The 12,097-nt window shown below is 38.3% G+C and overlaps 1 protein-coding gene across 2 annotated transcripts; it reads left to right on the top strand.

Annotated features, from left to right (window-relative positions):
• Nucleotides 1-3,829: 3,829 nt before the first annotated feature.
• Nucleotides 3,830-12,097, top strand: LOC104887737 (hypothetical protein). Of its 2 annotated transcripts, XM_010672462.4 has the most exons (6): nt 3,835-3,981; nt 5,287-5,355; nt 6,298-8,289; nt 9,123-9,243; nt 10,665-10,724; nt 10,894-12,097. In XM_010672462.4, the coding sequence occupies exons 3-6, from the start codon at nt 6,374-6,376 to the stop codon at nt 11,875-11,877; spliced, it is 3,081 nt and encodes a 1,026-aa protein (XP_010670764.2). In that variant the 5' UTR covers nt 3,835-3,981; nt 5,287-5,355; nt 6,298-6,373; the 3' UTR covers nt 11,878-12,097. The 2 variants fall into 2 exon arrangements, with proteins under 2 accessions (XP_010670761.2, XP_010670764.2); XM_010672459.3 differs by lacking the exon at nt 5,287-5,355 and having other exon boundaries at nt 3,830-3,981.

The following is a 12,097-nucleotide window of genomic DNA, read 5'->3' as shown; positions in this document are numbered from 1 at the left end:
ACACTTGCATTATGCACATGATGGAGAAAGAAGGCCCACTATAAGGTTCAATATGTTAAAAATCATTATCCACAATAACAAAACGTCTCCTATAGCTTATCAATATGATCCTTTCACAATTAGTATTGTGTGCATATTTTGTACAATAAACTGATTGTTAGACCAATTCACTTTAAGCAAAAATGAGTCACTTTTAAGTCAAAATATGAGTATTTTTCGAGTCAAGAAGAATCACTTTAGAACAAAGGGTAATTTCTAACATTAAATAAGTCACTACTATATAAATAAAAAGTGGTCCATTTAGGACATAGTTACACCCGTTTAATAGATAATTTTTTACCTTAAATGAATTACTTTAACTAAGTAACCTATATTTACCGCAAAAAGTATCCTCATTGTACAATAAGTTACTGTACACCCTTCTCATACAAAAATTTGTGTTTCTTTTATGTTGAATACTTACAAATTTTCCAATAATTTTTTTTTCTAGTTTCCATCCAAAATTAATGAGAATTTCAAGGCAAAGATTAATAAACGAGAGACAAGAATTACATTAGAAAATAACCATAAAACAAAGGTGATCAACTCTAACCTATTATAAATTTTGACATATTTATAAGTTAAGACGCAAAAATCGATCTGAATATTCCTAACTTCAAAATTCAAACCACTTTTTGGGACAAATCCGATCCGATCTGGCCGATAATCACCTCTATATGTTAATCAAGAGTAAATATTAGACTTGGGCATGTGCAGGGCCTGTTCATGGGCTCGGCCCGCGGGCTTGGAGAAATGGCGGGTCGTGCCAAGCCCGAGTCCTGAGTGGCGGGTCGTGCCTGAAATTTCCAGATTTTGTCCACGGGTCGGGCTCGTGCCTCCTGCGGGCCTAGCCTGTGTTTTATGTTGTTTTTTTTGGATTTTTTACAGTTTTAGGCTAAAAAACAAAGAAAGGAGCGTTCGGCCTGCGGACCATCTAGGTGGGCTCGTACCGGTGCGAGTCTGAAATAAAATTTCTTGGCCGTGACAGGCCCGCGGCCCACGTAGCGGACAACGAACCGGGATAGGGCCTCGAGCGGGCTCGTGCTGGGGCCAAATTGTGCCGGGCCAGCCCATGCCCACCTCTAGGAGTATTCATAAATCTATATGAACAACTTATAGATTTATTTGCCAAAAAAAAACCTTTTACGAGTTCAGTTTTGCGAATTAGAAAACATTTTTGGCGAAAACAAACCAAAAAGTTAATTATTTTGCAAGATGAAACCCGAGACCATTTTCCGGTATTCACCCTAGCAATTTTCCTTTTTCCTCCCTAATCACCACCTAGCCACCACTACCAACACCTGCCTCCAGCCCCCTCCACACCAGCCACCCTCTCCCTATTTTCCTCACTCATCCTATCTCTCATTTTTCATCGTTCCCACTTTCTTCTCTCGCATCTCTCCTCCTCTTGTGTACTGCCACTTCAGACTCAGAGCCCCATCCCTTCCTGAATTACCTTCCTCTTCCTATGGTTCCTACTTTCTTCTGTTGCATCTCTTCTCCTCCTCCTGGTCATGTGATGTATTTAATCTACTAAAAGACTAAATTACAAGGTGCGGAAGCTAACATAAATAAAGGATAATACTTAGTTGATTGCCGATAAAGAATTTAATCACCACGAAAATCAAACTAAGGTTTGGATAGGCTTTTATGTCAATTTTATAAAGAATTTAATCACCAAGAATAACATAAAAGGTTCGAATTGTTTGATTAGCATAAAGGCAAAGCCACCAACTAAACAAAACAAAACTAGATAGTACTTAGTTTATTCAATGATAAAGGCAAAGCCACCACAAGGAATAAATCTAAGGGTTTTGAATGCATAAAGGCAGAGCCGCCACCAACATCCAAGAGGATTTGGGTAAACACTCAAATTCACAAAATTATTATTATTCACCATCTAAAATTCGAACTACATAGACCCTATTTATACTAGTTTAATTATGCTAATCCTAGTAGGAAAGAAATAACCTAATGCTACTAGGAAAACATAATAAACTATAACCCTAATAGGCTTAGGACAAGTCCCTAAGTCCTATACTCTCTAGACTCTTTGAATCATGTAAAATCCATCGTTTTAAGAACGTAGGCAAAACCATGATTCCTAATTAGAACTAGGAAAGCAATAAAGATATGAGTTCTAACATAACTAGAACTCTACACACTTCTATTTGCCATCATGACTCAAGAGTATCCAAGAACAAGTATCCACATCATCTCATGCATCATGATGGTAGTGGGTTAAGATTTTCTGGGTTGCGGAGGGAGATGATAAGGGGGGTGGGGGTAGTTGTCGCATGAGGGGTTGGGGGCTGCTAATGGGGTGAGCTTAGGGGTGTTAACGAGTCGAACCGAGACCAAACATGCTTAGCTCGAAACTAGTGGAAGTCAAGTTCGGCTCAAGCTCGACGAGCCTCCAATATTTGGGCTCGACTCGGGCTCGACAAGACAAGGTCCAAACTTAACTCAAGCGAGGCTCAGCTTGAAACTTCGTTTGAAAAAGTTGGGCTTAGACTCGGCTTGAAAGTCCCAACCACGTAGGCCCAATACACTTAAGCGGTAGGCCCAACCTTATAGGTCAAGTATGACCAAGAAAGTAGGTGAGCTTGTTCAATCATCCACTATATGCTTTTATAACTTGGCTTCCCTTGCTAAAATTTAAATGTGGGACTCCATAAAGAGAAAAACTCACCCTACATATTCTTTTACAACTTGGTTTCTCTCTTAACTTCACTAAAATTTCAATGTGAGACTTTATGTTTTATTTAAAAAACTTCCAACCTTGTAACAACAAGACTCTAAGTGCATTTAAATAATAAATTATTAAATAGTTTAATTATCAAATAATCAAATGTTTTAAAATATATACTTCACTTCTTTTGTAAAAAAAAAAATAGAGTATAAAGTTCATTTTCCAACCAAAGAGGTACAAAATCAAACTCTAAGTTGAGGTAAGGAAGTAGTAGCTATTTATAAAGAATATAAGATTGGTGCTTGTTTTCTTGATCAATGTGTGGGTTTAGTGCCTAGTGGAGTACTCCCTCCATCCCAAAATATAAGTCCTGTTTTCTTTTGCACAGTTTTCAAGGCGTACCTTTGACTTTCTCTATCTTCAATTTCATATTAGTAAAAAAATATAAAAAGTTGATAATATGAAACTACATATTATGGCGAATCCAACAAGATCTCACACGGATATGTTTTCTTGTATATATTAATAAGAATATTTGGTCAAACTTTTTAAAATTTGACTCCCAAAATAGAAAAGGGACTTATATTATGGGACGGAGGGAGTATTATTTAAGACCGAAATTGGATTACATATTAAAATATAAATAATAATGTAAATTTTAGCGAACGTGTTTGCGAGCTTTCGAGCCGAACTCTATTAGGCTCAGGCTCGATTCGTTAAGATTTCGAGCCAATTACGAACTCGAAGCGAGCCCACCCGAGCCGAGTTGTGATTGGGAGTGGGCTGTAGTTGGTGGGGGTAAAGTGGGGGCTGCAGAGGTGGGTAGGGGACTGACGGTAGGTGTTGGTAATGGTGGCTAAATGGTGACTATGGAGGAAGAGGTGGTCAACACCGGAAAGTTTATGGTCAACATCGGAAAATGGTCACAGGCTTCATCTTGCAAAATAATTAAACTTTTTGTTTAGTTTTGGCAAAAAATATTCTATAAGATTTTTTTTCGCAAAACTGAACTCATAAATGACAAATTTTCCTTCTTTGGGAGACAAAAAAAAAATGCAAACAAAAATTTGATGCGACATATTACACTGTAGACTCCACAAACATACATTTTTCTCAACTGAAATTATATCATATCTCATTCTTAGGGTTCTAGCTTCTTCTCGCTCACTCTCTTTCTCTCTCCTCCTCCCCTAAATTCTTCATTTTCATCTTTCTTCTTCGTCGACTTCAGCTCACAAATCTCTTTATCGGTAAGCATAATCCCTAATATAATCAATCAAATATTTGCTTTTTTGCATGTCAATCCATTAATTTTGTATTTGATTTTCTATTGATTCGTTTTTGTTCTATATCGACTTTTAATTTTTATCTTGTTATTGGGTACTTCTCGATTTTAGGGTTTTTCGAGATAAGTTTGGATATAAGTTCTTCCTTTGACCTCCTGTTTGTTTTGTTATTTAGGAGGTGTGAATTTTATTTTTGGGTTATTGTAATTTGTAATTTATGAGATTTTTGAGCTGGGATTTGATAGGGTTTTATTGTTTTTCCAATGTTCTGTAGCTTAATCTGTGATAAAAATGGTGATTTTCAGTAGGGTTTTTGAGAATTGGTGGTATAAAGCTATTGTTAGCAATGAAGATACTTGTTTGTGTGATAGGACTATGGGTATCTGCTGATTAATAGAATTGAAACATATTTAGATTTAGGTACATGTGTTCTTCAGTGGACTATGGTTTGAATTGCCTGTTTCATTAGATACTAGAAATTGTTTTCGATTGCGTTTTGAAGTCGGACTTCTTGAGGTTGGATTGTTTGGTAACCATTGATCCTAATTTAAATAAGTTATCCCTTTTCTCTTTTGGAATTTGTTTTCATAATTTTTTGATTTGGGGGGAGGAGGGTCGGGGTTTGGGGATTGTGTATTTTTTCTTTGGGGTTGGGATGGGTTGCCGAGTCAGAGTCTTGTTAGTATACATGTTGGAGATGGCTGTTGAGTAATCAAATACCTATATGTGTCACACATTGTGAGATTTCTTTGGTACTTAATGTTTCGATGGGCTTATACCGAGAAGTCCCTAGATTTGTTTTCATCTATGTGTAGAGGAATCTCTTCATGTGTATTTTATCATCATTTATGGTTTTGATGAGGGATATCATGTATAGGCTGCTAGTATATGAATTGGTGTAGTATTTTAGCTTGTGCTTCCTCATTTCCTATGTTTTTCTAGCTCCTCTCCTTTGAAATATTGATGTATTCTTCTTTTTCTCTTTATCGTGTTTGGGTGTCATTGTAGTTGATTGGTTTCTAATATATTGATGTTTTCATGTTAAGAAATAAAAGAAGTTGCGTTTTCCTTTGCTCTATGATTGAATACCTTATGCAGAAGGACCAGTATGTATGTATGGTTGTGTACGGCTACAGTTGTCTGAGCTCTGAGGGTAACCAAAACAGGATTTTTCAATGTTCTGTTTGTGTGTGTGTGTATATATATATATGTATACAAGCATATCATGGTATCACATAGTAAAAAGCTGAAGTCTGCTTCACTTGGCAGTTTATTGGTGCTTTGACACACGTGCGCAATGTCTGTGATGGAGCATCAAATTGATTTCCATGAAAAAAGGTGCTGATGAAGTATTTCCTCAGCGTCGACAACCGTTATATGCTGTATCATGCATACTTTGAAATTGTAGAATTATTTTGTCTTCTTCTAAACTCCGTTGCTATTGTTATTGGGTGGAAATAATTAATCCGTTCAATCACAAAGTTAATAGAGAGCCTTGCATTCTTGTACTAGCACTATTGGCTGGGTTTTTATTGCGACTGGCCTCATTCTCTTCTATATGATGAGTGGGTGAAGCCAATCGAGTTTGGTAAATACTAGAAGCAATTGATGTGAAAGATACCCTTTAAATGAATAAATCTCTTGCTATGGAGCTTATGAAGGTAACTTGTAGACAGTGCTTAATGAACTTGAGATGCTGCCCACCTCACTTGGAGGCTTGTTGATGTATCTTAACATGCTGTTGTGTATAGAATAGGTTGTGGCACCATTCAATATCTTTTTCTTGGTTGACATAATGGAATTATTTGGAGGATTCTGTTTTTTTTAATTGAATTATTGTGTTCTAGAAGACGATATTACTGTATCCAGGCGCTTAAGCTTTTGGTATCTGGCTTTGGGACTGTCAGGAGTAATAATCTTTGAAGTGTAAACCATCTAGTTCTACTTCTGCAAGTGCTTTTGACTTTATTTGTCTGGACACATGGCCGTGATAACTCTTTCTGACATGAAATATCAAACTGGCAGGCTGTATACCAAATTTTAACATTTTTGTCTTTAGGAAGCTGAGATTTTACTCATTATATGAATTTCTTTCCATTTGGTACACAAGCACAATGTCCAAGCTCTAAAATCATCTGAATACTGATCAAGTCGATTCTTTTTGAGCTCTAGACGTGCTGTTGTTAAGCCTTCAACTTTTTCTAATAAATGATGCGTCTGCCACTATCCCTACTAGCTCTTATAAATTGTTTTTTTTTTGTTTTTTTGCTTTACCTGCAGACTGTTCATCATCATTGAATCTGGGCTTAGCATGTTGATGTACAAAATTTCAGATCAGCGTATATGTTAGTCCAATATGTCGAATACTCTAATCTCAGGGCAGTTAGCTTTGCCAACATTGCCAGACAGTCAGATGAGTCATCTGAATTCTATTAGGAGCAGAGCTGATTCTTCTGTGCCAGGAACATCAGAGGGAGCCGTTGATCCTCTGAACAGCAACCTAACATCAACATCTGGTAATTTGTGTAAGCAGTCTGAATCCATGCAGCCTCACTCAGGGCAATTGGAATTGTCGATGCCAAACAAACGAAAGGCAACAACTGATCCGGTACCTGATAATTGGGGTTTAGAAAAGATGACTTCTAACAAGAGAGTGGCTCCTGTGGGGTCTAATCCTAAGGTTCCTATTCTGTCGTCAGTACCAAATAAAAGAACCACGCTGAATACTTCAACAAGGAGTACTGCTTATGGTAAAAAGGTGGTGCAATTGGATTCTCCTGTGAATAAATCTCCGTCAGCCTTTTCAAAGAAAAATGCACAACCAGAAGTGTCTCCAAGGAATGCAGAGTCGTATGATTCTGTGAGGACTAAGCTGAGGGAATCCTTAGCTTCTGCACTGGCCCTGGTTTCCCAACAGCGAGAAGGTTCCTCAGATGGGAAGGTGAAGAGTGAAAATGAGGTTGAAGCAAATACTCAGGAGGGCATAAAAGAGCATAAACCTTTAGTTTGCGAATCAACTGCTGGAACTAACAACATCGAACCTGTAAAGGTTGAAGAGTTTGGTACTTCCAGCATTCTTATTGATGGGTCCAATGATGACACGAAGGAATCTCCAGGAACCCATCCAAAAGAAACATGCAGTGAGGACACCCAGACATGGAAATTTATCGGGTCAGAGTTTCAGTCTAATCCCATTCTATCTGGTGAGGATTCACTGTTTGGTGATGGCTTGTTTTTCAAGGATGAGCTCTTGCAGGGGAACGGGCTTTCTTGGGTTTCGGATCCTAATCCACATATCTCAGAATTACATGAAGTTGAAAATACTGTAAAGTCCGAAGTAGAGCATGAGGATGTAACTATTGATGAGGAGAAAATAGTTCAATCTCCAGAATCCCTAGCCTTAGAAATTGAGTCAGAACTATTTACATTGTTTGGTGGTGTAAATAAGAAATATAAAGAGAAGGGAAGATCACTGTTATTCAACTTGAAAGACCGTAATAACCCTGAGCTACGAGAAAGAGTAATGTCAGGTGAGATACCCCCTGATCGTCTGTGTTCAATGACAGCGGAGGAGCTTGCCTCAAAAGAACTTTCAGAGTGGAGAATTGCGAAAGCAGAAGAGCTTGATCACATGAAAGTACTACCTGAGTCTGATGTTAATATGAGGCGTTTGGTGAAGAAAACTCACAAAGGGGAATACCAAGTGGATTTGGAGCCTGATATGGGTGCTTCAGAGGATCTGTCCCCCACCATAAGTGTACCTTCTCAAAAGCGCTCAAAGATCAATGGTTCTAATGCAAGACCTCTTCCTAAAGCTGAGCCGACCAAGGTAGAACAGTATGATCAATGTGAAATTACTATTCCTAGTGATGGAACTGATATGCAAGGACTCATGGTGGATGATGTGAATGACCTTCCTCCTATTGTATCCTTAGATGAATTTATGGAGTCACTTAATAATGAGCCGCCTTTTGAGAATCTACCAGTTGATTCTGAGACAACTGCCCTTGAGGCTGATAAGGAAAATCCGGAGGTGGGCTCCAAATCCAGGTCACCTGTACAGTCTTTGAAACAACCTGTGAAGTTAACCTCTCAGAAAACAGAGGAATTGGGTGTAGGCAGCATAATTACAGAGACTGATAAGAAATTAGCTGACAGTCAGAAGGGATTGAATACCACTACTGTTCATATTCCCAAGCAGGAACATATCTGGGAAGGACTATTGCAGCTTAGTATTTCTTCCATGGCCAACTTTGTAGCCTTATATAAAAGGTTGGCTTTTCCTGTTGAGCTCTTCATGTCGTGTCCTTGTGGTGTTCCACTTGCATGTGTAGTTTGGTTGATACTTGAGTCTGGAACTTTGCATAGTCGCATCATTCTTTCTCTTATATGTTTCCTTAATTTTTTATGCATAGGAAAATAATGTTATTATCGATTTTTTTTGTAGATAAATACGATACTATGCATTATCTTTGATCTTTTTCTTTTTTAAATTTGCAAATTCTGACATGGCCTTTTTGACCATTAGAAATTGCGGTTTGAAGCTTTTTGTTGGTATCTTGATGACCCATTGAACGAAAAGAGTACTCCCTCCATTTCACTAAGATTGATTCACTTTCCTTTTTGGCCGTTACCCAAAAAAAACACTTTTATCCTATTTTGGAAATGGATCCCACTACTTATTCTCCCATCTACTCTAAATGCCTTACTTTTTCTCTCTTCTGTATTTGTTTTTTTTTTTTGGGTATTCTTCTAACAATTTTCAGTTATCTCCTTGATTATAGTGAAAAGAGGATTGAGTAATCTGAGTGTAAGTTATGTTTGGCTATAATTTTTTGTATTGTGTTTGTGTGTAACCTGTGGCTTTCGTTCTTTCTCTTTTTGGTAAAATGACAAGAACCCGGTTTTGGGTGGGGAGGGGGGGGGGGGATGTAATCAAAAGATTGTACTTGTCATGGGGCTGTGAATGGTTGAGTTAAGTCCACTGATCCATCCCAGCTCCAGAACTTGTGGCGCTCTTGAATTTGAGGTTGATTTTAAGAAATGTCCTATTTGTGTATTTTCTGCTTTCTACCTGGTCCTAATTTTTCTTTTTTTTGTTGCAGTGGTGAAAAAGCTAGTACTAAAGAGTGGGCAGGCTACTTTGACATCAAGGGTCGAGTAAGGCTTGATGCATTTGATAAGTTTCTGCAAGCGCTTCCTATGTCCAGGAGTCGTGCAATCATGGTATCTTTCGAGTTGTTTTTAGTTCCCTTTTCTACCTTGGTTTTGCTCATTTGTGATTTGTGAAGTTTGTCTGGTGATTGAAACAGCAAGAAAAGCAGAAGTGTGTATAAGCTTATACTTAAGAATGAGCTTTAGCTCTTAAAAATCGCAGTGATAACATTGGTTTGTTTATGCCGCCTTGACATCCTTGGTTAAGCTCATACTAGCGTCGATGGAAGTCCTTCCAAAGGTTTCCCCCCTATCTTTATAAATCTTAGGTGGTGGCTTCCATAGGAGAACTTACTGAGCTCAAAGTTAGCAAACTCCAAGAATCTGGTGTTAAGGAGAGAACGGGAGAAAGATACAATATTGAAAATAAGAGAGAAAAAGTGATAGAGGGAGTAAGTGATTTGGATCCTATTTATCTTTTTGCCTAAATTATTAATTAATCTATAATTTAACTATATCAACTTTTAGAAAAATAGATAAGCACATCGCTTCTTTCTCGTACTCCAAAAAGGGAGAGAAAGAGGGCAGGGGGCAGTCAATAAACTTGTTCCTTCGGTTCCTCCTTAGGAGGTCAAATGCCTCAAGTGGGGAAGCTGGAATGAATCTCTTTATGCTCTAGAATTACGACCCATATTGTCATATTGACCTATCTTTCTTACCAAAGAATTATGATCATTGCTAAACTCATTTTGATGTTAAAGAAAGAGGAGATTATGGTCTTTAATAATGCATGCACACCAATTTTTTTGGTTATGTTAACAGCTTTCCATCAGGTACCTGTGCTCAAAAACATGCCATCTTATAATCATTTTATGTTATCTTGGGAGATTCTGGATGAGCATGACTATTTTCAGAGCTTTTATAAATGTTTCACTTTTCTAAAAACGGTAATTTCATAAAATTTTGTGTTGGGGATTAATGTTGATACCAAATTAAAGTTAATTCGATACCAATTAAATTTTGTAGCAATCTAGAATTTCATACCAAATTGACTTACTTGGTACCAAATTATAACTTGGTACCAAAGAGAAAAACTTGATACTAACTTGACTCTAATTTGGTACCAACTTCGGTGCCAATTTGATTCTAACTTGGTGGTGCCACTTTAACTCTTTAGCACGTGAAATTGAAAATTACCCTTGTTGGAGTCTTTGAAAGACATCAACAATGTGTTGCCAACACTACCCTATTTTCAGAGCAGGTTGGATGACAATTAGAGAAGGGATAATTTTGTAATTCTACCTCATGCTATCCAGCGGACGAGTTCGGTGTCTAACCTTTTGTCATTAGGGATGAATTTTGATGTTGACATCTGCACTTTTATCTCCTTGACGTTCCTACCAAAATTCAGCGTGTCTTGAACATTATATGATTTGTAGATTTTTTTAGAACTGTTTGATTGTAAGGTTTTATGTTCTTATTTTTATTGCTAGGTATCCCATTTTGTACTGAAGGAAGGCACTGCAGATAGTGAACGCTCAGATCTTCTAGAGGTATATACTTATCTGCTATTGGTCACCTAATAATTCTTCTGCTAACTCAGGCTATATGGTTCTCCCTTCTACACTCGCCCCGTCCTGTGCCCTCCAAAGAATATATTAAGAATAGTATTCCGACGAGTAGTCTTTTATAATCAAGCATTCTGTTTTGCTCTCCATGCAGTTGGTGGATTCTTACATTGCGGATGAGAGATGTGGATTTGCCGAGCCTGCTCCTGGAGTGGAGCTATACTTGTGTCCTCCCCGTACGAAAACAGTTGATATGATAATCAATCACCTTCCTAAAAGCTACACTGAGAAATTAAATAATATCGATGATGGCCTAATTGGAATTGTTGTATGGAGAAAAGTGCAAATAACACCACCTGTGATTTCACCCAACTCCTTGTCTCATCAGAAACACACGAATAAAACTCACACTGGGAGCCAAAATACTGTAAATGATGATATGAACAGGAATAATGTTGGTTTTGCTCCTAGAACTGGCCCCTCCCCCCCTATTCTCTCTAAACCCCCTCAACCTGATGAAGATGATGATGTGCCTCCTGGATTTGGCCCACCTGCGGGTCATCGAGATGATGATGATCTGCCGGAGTTTAACTTTTCTGGTGGGTCTGGGCCTAATGTTCCCACATCTGTCTCAAATTCAAATCCGAAACTGAATCCTGTCCCTGGTCAAGGGATGGGTTCTCGTCATCATAATCTTCATCGTGCCCCGACCAGGCAGGTTGATCAAATGAGAGAATTGATTCAGAAATATGGACAAAATGGTGCGAATCGTGCTGGTGGAATACCCATAGAACCATGGAATGATGATGATGATGATATACCTGAATGGCAACCACAAGGTTCTCACCCTGGACCGCCACCCCCACCTCCCCCAGTACATCAACAGGTCCAAAATCCTGCGATGGCCCCACATATGGTGCATCACCCATCTTTCCAGCGTCCACCTTGGCCACCGATTGCTCAGCCTATACAACCTCTCCAGCCACCAATGAGTGTGCAACAGCAAGGAACGTGGTGGCCTTACGGCGCTAATAATGTAGGAAACTTACCCAGTGGACAGTTTAACGGGGCACCTGGCTCTGGTCATATGGCTAGGGATTGGAGAACCAACAATAGTGGGAATAATAAGGGTTTTTGAGTTTCATCTTTAAATGTAAATATTGAGGTTTTTGGTTTGTAGTTTTCTCACAGTTTTTGACATGGTGAATGTCTGTAGACGTAGCATGTAGGTTTATGGTGCTCTCTGTATTTTCCTTTAGTCGATTGTAGTCTGTAGTTTAAGCTAAGACATTTGTAGCTTATTTTCGGTTAGTCGAGATAGTCGAAAACTGCACAGGGTTCTCCCTGAAGTGTCAAAA

Source organism: Beta vulgaris, chromosome 2, assembly GCF_026745355.1.
Source record: "Beta vulgaris subsp. vulgaris cultivar EL10 chromosome 2, EL10.2, whole genome shotgun sequence".
Lineage (NCBI taxonomy): Eukaryota > Viridiplantae > Streptophyta > Magnoliopsida > Caryophyllales > Amaranthaceae > Beta > Beta vulgaris.
Note: the sequence above shows the minus strand (reverse complement) of the source record. Positions and strands in the feature narration are given on the sequence as shown.

Bases quoted from the DNA above. Each gene is read 5' to 3' on its own strand.
- LOC104887737 (XM_010672459.3), top strand. From the start codon at position 6,374: ATGTCGAATACTCTAATCTCAGGGCAGTTAGCTTTGCCAACATTGCCA. The intron at 8,290-9,122 runs GTTGGCTTTTCC...TTTTTGTTGCAG, and splicing joins TTTGTAGCCTTATATAAAAG to TGGTGAAAAAGCTAGTACTA. The intron at 9,244-10,664 runs GTATCTTTCGAG...TTTTATTGCTAG, and splicing joins CCAGGAGTCGTGCAATCATG to GTATCCCATTTTGTACTGAA.